The sequence below is a fragment of the Castanea sativa genome, chromosome 5 (genome assembly GCF_040712315.1).
Source record: "Castanea sativa cultivar Marrone di Chiusa Pesio chromosome 5, ASM4071231v1".
NCBI classification, from domain to species: Eukaryota; Viridiplantae; Streptophyta; class Magnoliopsida; order Fagales; family Fagaceae; genus Castanea; species Castanea sativa.
Genome location: NC_134017.1, coordinates 30,863,915 through 30,870,511, shown reverse-complemented (window position 1 = coordinate 30,870,511; position 6,597 = coordinate 30,863,915). Strand labels below are relative to the sequence as shown.

At 39.0% G+C, this 6,597-nt stretch overlaps 1 protein-coding gene across 1 annotated transcript; it reads right to left on the bottom strand.

The window, feature by feature from the left end:
* Window positions 1-1,019: 1,019 nt before the first annotated feature.
* Window positions 1,020-4,611, bottom strand: LOC142635060 (uncharacterized). Its single transcript, XM_075809276.1, has 4 exons — window positions 4,041-4,611; window positions 2,796-3,051; window positions 2,330-2,520; window positions 1,020-1,441 (listed from the first exon to the last, which is right to left on the bottom strand). The coding sequence occupies exons 1-4, from the start codon at window positions 4,609-4,611 to the stop codon at window positions 1,020-1,022; spliced, it is 1,440 nt and encodes a 479-aa protein (XP_075665391.1).
* Window positions 4,612-6,597: the final 1,986 nt, after the last annotated feature.

The window sequence follows — 6,597 nt, the reverse complement described above, 5'->3', positions numbered from 1 at the left end:
GTAAGCCAGCATATAGTGTCTGAATTTACAGGTTGCCCATACAAGTACTACACATGTCTTCTCTAGTGGTGAATACTTTTCCTCATAAGGCAACATCTTCTTGCTGAGGTAGTAGATTGCATTCTCTTTTCTGGTTTCCTCTAGGTATTGAACAAGCAAAGCCCTTATTGTTGTATATGTATTTATGAGATACAACAACAATAGATTTTCAGGTATTTATGGGACAAGTATTGGTGGCTTCATCAGATAATTCTTGATCTTTTCAAAATCTTCTTGGCATCGTTCATTCCATAGTGTAGGGACTTCTTCCTTGAGAAATCGAAAAATTGGTTCACATATTATGGTAAGCTAGGCTATGAATCTGTTGATGTATTGTATCCTCCCCAGAAACCCTTAGATCTCCTTTTCAGCTCTTGGAGGCTTCATCTCTACAATTGCTTTGATTTTGTCAGGATCAACTTCAATTCCTCTCTGACTTACCATAAACCCTAATGGTTTTTTGGATGTGACTCCGAAAGTGCACTTTTTTGGATTTAATCGTAACTTGTAGAACTAGATTCTTTCAAAGAATTTCCATAAAGCCGGCATATGCCCTTCACAGTCCTTAGATTTCACTATCATATCATCAACATAAACCTCTACTTCTTTGTGGATCAAATCATGCAACAAAGTGGTGGCTGGACATTAGTAAGTAGCACCAACATTCTTAAGGCCAAATGGCATGACCTTGTAGAAATATGTCCCCCATGGAGTAATGAAGGAGGTTTTTTCCATATCTTCTGGAGCCATTTTAATTTTATTGTACCCCAAAAATCCATCCATAAATTATAGCAAGGCATGTCTTGCTATGTTGTCAACTAGGATGTCAATGTGAGGCAAAGAAAATCATCTTTTGGACTAGCCTTATTCAGATCTCGAAAATCTACACACATTCTCACTTTCCCATCTTTCTTTTGCATCGGAACTACACTAGCTAACCATTCTAGATAGTTAACCACCCTCAAGAATCCTCCATTATATTATTTCTCAACTTCTTCTTTGATCTTGAGCGTCCATTCAGGCTTCATTCTTCTCAATTTCTGGTTAACTGGCTTCATAGTTGGATCTGTTGGGATGTAATGCTGCACTATATCTGTATCAATCCCAAGCATATCTTCGTATGACCATGCAAATATCTCTTTGAACTTTGTCAGTTGGGCAACTAATGCATCTTTCCCAAAGGTGGTTGGGGTATTGCCCACTTGTATCATTTTAGGTTCATCATTAGTTCCTAGGTTAATAGGTTCTTCTTTTATAGGTTCTAAATGCCCTTGTTTTAATCCCTTATTATTAAGATTTTCTTTACTAATTTCAGAAATGAAAACATTCAAAGCCAACAAATAAGCAAAAACAGAAATCATATTATAAGGAAAAGAGTTCTTAACAAACTTAATAGACTTAACTAAAACACACTCAATAGGAATACTATCACAAACAGAATTGACAAGAATAGTAATACTAGTAGAAATAGACTCGATAGGGACAGAAACAATGTTCTTGGCAGGGGTGACTAGCTCAACGGTCTTGATTGGGGTGGGCAGCTCCCTCTCATGCCCAGTTCTTCAACTCAGTCATGGCTTCAACAATGGCAGGTGGCTCCTAATGTGTTCCATCTTCCCTCAGCATGAATATCGTGGGATCTTCATCCATATAATCTATGGCTTCATCATCAATCTCCATATCTATGGGCTTGTCAATCACAAAAGCATCTAGGCGCTCTATGCTATCCATCCACTCACCAAACAAATATTATTTCCCATTGTTGTTTAGGTCGGTGCATTAAGGGAGGTATTTTGACTCGTTCTCTTCCATCATCTTATTATCATCTTTAGGGCTCTCCAGCATTATGTTTCTGAAACTGTGGACCATCAGTTTTTGGTCTAAAGCAGCCAATCTAGTATCTATGTCATCCTCTTCTTCGGTATATAGGGTTAGTGAGCCAAGTTTTGAATTGTGAAATGACCCTAACTTAGGAATCTCTCTACCATGCTTATCATATTGAGGACCTAACTTTGAACTAACATCAGTAATGCAGCTCCAATCCAAGAGATGCCTATAGTCTACATTATCAGCTTCTCCAATTTCTTCTCCTACAGCCTTTAACACATTTTCTAGCTTGTATTAATCACTGTCACCGTCGCTTCCCATGTCTATAGGTTCAACTTCGGCTATCTATAGTAGTCTACATCATCATCATAGTCTTCATAATAAAGCCCATCATCTTCATATTCTCTATCACTAGGGGGTTTACCCCAATCATTGCCACTATATTAGCTATCATAGTCTTCACTATCGTTGCTTTCACTATCACTGTTGCTATCATCTTCACCATCTCCACTGTCACCACTACTATCACTCTCGTTGTTGCTACCTTCATCATCATCACTAAGGGCTTCTCCCCCTTCCTCATCTTCATCATTTGTTCTTGCTTCATATAGGCTCTTCAATGCTAGTGGCAAGCCTCCTAGTACTCTTATTGTTCTATATTACAAATAGCACCTCTAAAGAGTGTGGTCATTGCATTAGGGTCCATGTAATCAGCCCAATCAGTAGAACCTAGTTTGTGTCTTCCTTCTTCAGTTTTGGAAGCTTGTTGCTACAATCAAGTAGTAGCTTGAACCTAGGCATCATAATTCTAGTCTTAGGATCAAATCTTGGTTTAGGAAATCCCTAATAGTGTTGATCATCTCCAGCTTTGACATACTTTCTGTTCAATGTAGGAGTATAGGGCTATTCTTCTCACCTCCATCTCTAACAAGTCATCAGTGGGCTTATAGCCTAGCCCAAAAGGTGGTGTGGCAGTAGGAATCATCGGTACTTTAATAGTTGGCTTCTTCTCGGTTTTCCCCAAGTTCATCCTCGGAATATAATTCATTCTCCTCATCATTGCCACCACATTATTGTTACTGTAGAGAGCAAAGTCCATAGGAATCTTCTCCACTTCCTCTTCCCTTCTTTCAAAGCCAGGACTCTCAATTTCAAAGCCATCAAAAGTGTTGGGAAATTTAGACCCTAGTTGATAGAATTAACAAGTTTTAAACCCAAGTTGTTAATTAGATTTATTATGCATAAAACTTGTTAAAACAAACAAACATCAATATAATGTCAAAACTAAGTGCAGCGGAAAAATAAATAAGACAAGATATGATGACCCAGGAAAACCATTGAAACCAATCAGTTTCACAGTAAAAAACCTGGGGGGAAACCTTCTGAAAAAACAATTCACTATAGTAAAGAGAAGTTTCAGATCTAGTACAAAACTTTTATCCTTAGACTTCACAATCCTCATAGATGAACTTACAGCAGAAACCTTCTACCGCTTCAAAACCTCTGAACTCTTTAATATATGAATGCCACCCTTTGATGCACGGATCCCAGTACGTGACTAACTCCTTTGCAGGAATCCCAGTATGTGACTTACTCATCAACTTGAGGAAGAAGAATGTTGGCTGCAAAGTTCTTCACTTCATCAACAATGAAGATCAAGAAGCATTTGATTACAAAACCCTAAGGCACAAAAAAGGCAATAGCTTTTTTCAGAGAGAATAAGGCTTCGGTCACCTTTTGCATACGTTCTCCTTGTATTCTCTTATGTGACGGCCTCTAAAATAATCCTTATATATGCGTAGGGTTGTGAGAAAAGAAACCTTACACAAATACATAAGCATGGGCCGAAAATTAGATCTAAAAATTTTGATTTCTGTAACCTCGATAGATAACAAGTGTCGAGCCTCATTAAATCTCGATAGATAGCTATATGTCGAGCAGGTGTCCGCAGGTGTCGAGCTATCTGTCCAGCTTTAGTGAACACATTTTCTTCACTTATTTCTTGGTCCAATCTTCATGGCTTTAATACTAGACTTGAACAACATGTTTTTTGAAGTATTAAACACATCCTAGATCTATCCAAATACAAGTAAGTGTGTTTTGTCAAAGGATTAGCCAACTACATAAAATATGTCCTTAATAAAAATTCAATGGCTCCTTTTTAGAGTCGATACCAAAGATGGGCTTGGGTGCAGTCAAAGTATCACCATATATGGTAACTATGACTCCTTCATGTGGAAACCGAAACTTTTGGTATAGGGATGAAGGTACAACCTCTGTGTCATGGATCCATGGTCGTCCAAGGAGCATATTGAAGCACGATGCTATGTTTAGTACTAAAAACTCCACCTTCTTGATCATTTGCCCTATAGTAGGCTCCAATGTTACAGTTCCCAAGACTTCCCATCTATTATTGTTGTACGCCCTCACATGTTGATCAGTTGGCACAAAATCCTCAATACTTAGGCCCAAGCAACTTGCAATCTTCAAAGGACACACATTCAAGGCACTTTCGTCATCAATTAAAACTAATTGAATCTTCCTGCCTTTGGCATCTACAGTAATGTGCAATGGGTCATTGTGGTGCCTCTCCTTCTTTGTCAAATCTTTGTCAAAGTAGGAAATAGTGAGTTCCCTACTTATGGACCCAATCATAGCATTCAAATCTTGAGAGGTTGTGGTTGTAAGGACTTGGATTTGATTGAGAAGGTTCACCAAATTCTGGCGATGCTTGTATGAGGCCATAAGTAAACCCCATAAGGATATATTGGCTTGTGTCTTTTGTAATTGCTTCAAGACCTCATCTTCTTTAGCGAGTGTTTGTTGGGTGGATTTATTCAGGTCTTCTATTGGGTTTTCAGTCTCTAAATGTGAGGGTTTGAAGTATCTCCCCCCTTGTGATGTGGGCAATTTTTTTGAGTCACTAGGATCGATATCTTGGGGTTTGAAGTATCTCCCCCCATTTGTGGAAGTCGGGTTACTTGATTGGGGTTCGAAGTGTCTCCCCCCATTTTTAGGTGCTTGATTATTTGATTAGGGTTTAAAGTATCTCCCCCCATTTGTGGATGATTGGTTATTTGTTTGGGGTTTGAAGTGTCTCCCTTTATTTGTGGATGTTGGGTAACTTGATTAGGATTTGAAATCTCTCCCCCCATTAGTAGATGTTGGGTAATTTTTGGTCTCCGGTACATCTTCACTTCGTATATCATATCTCGTAGTGGATGTCAAACCCATCAACTCTTCCTATGTCATCATAAAGCACTGGGGTAGGTTATAGATCAATTCAGATGGGTCCTCTTTACTTTCCTTTGCAGTCATCAAGCAATTAATCCTTGGTCCTCTCCCAAAATTGTGGTTAGGCAAGGGATTATTAGTGATGCTAGGCCTTCTAGGCGGTGCAATCACCTTGTTGTCTATTAAGCCTTGAATTGCATGACGAAGGCCAAAATACCTATCAGTATCATGTCCTGGGCCTTAGTGGTAGGCACATCTCTTATTCACATCAAATCTTGTAGGTAATGGGTTTGGAATTGGTCTTGGGTCTAAGGCCTTTAGTAACCTTTTTGCTTTTATCTTCTCAAATACTTGGCTCATAGGCATATATTACTCATGAAACTCCCTCCTAGGCCTTGGAAGTGGCCCTGGTGATATTTTCATGGTACAATGGGTGCAATCAGTAGATAAGGATCATTTTTATGGATATTAGAAACTTCTGCAGTTTTAGAACTAGATCCTAGATTCTTTTTAAACCTAGGTGAGTCTTCATTCTTTATAGTGCCATTATTTATTGCATCCTCAATTTGGGTTCTAGCAGCAATCAAAGCTAAATTAGAGAATATTGGGCAAACAAGTACTTATGGTATATAGGTAATAAATTCTTTACAACCATAACTAATTGTTCTTCTTCACTTGGCCTATTCATTATCTGTGCAAATTTTGACCTCCACTTGGTAATGAAGGTAGAGGGAAGGATTCTTTCGGCTCTTGCTTCGTAGTTTCAAGATCTCTCCTTGTTATATCCACCTCTATGTTGTACTTGTATTGCTTGTGAAAGTAGCAGCAAATGTCCTCCCAATTCCTTGCTCTAGTATCTTCTAGGTTGAGGAAAAACCTAAGAATGGCTCCAGTCAAAGTGTTTTGGAACATTTGAGCAAGTAGTTCTTCAGTTGCTCCTAGGGGTTATATGGCCCTTATATACATCTTCAGATGGGACTTTGGGCAGCCAATCCCGTTAAACTTGTCCAAGGTTGGCATCTTGAACTTGTGAGGCAATCTTATATCAGGGAAAAGTGAGAGAAATTGATAGTCCATGAGTTCTTCCATCTTATGCGCTCTTCTAATAATCTTTTCCACCTTGTTTATTCTCTCATTTATCTTCTTCTCTCCCTCCATGGTTGGGGAATTATGGTCAGTCTTACTCTCCTCTTAGCCATTCTTTAGGCTCTGAAACTGTTGTACCATAAGGTTGATGTCCTCCCTTAGCTGGATTTGACTAGCTACCATGGTGTTTAGTAACTCTTGGGTGTTCATGGGTTCTTCAGTGTTCGAATGTCCTCCCTCTTCCACCATGGTGACAAGATCTTCAATCTTCTTATGGCTTGAACTGTCTTGTAGGTTGAATATGGGATTGTGATGTTGTAGCAACTGAGTGTCTTTTATGCTCACGGGGTTCAATACCATGATGGGAATGATGGGCTTGGAACTAGAACTACTAGCTTGAGTGTCGGTCTT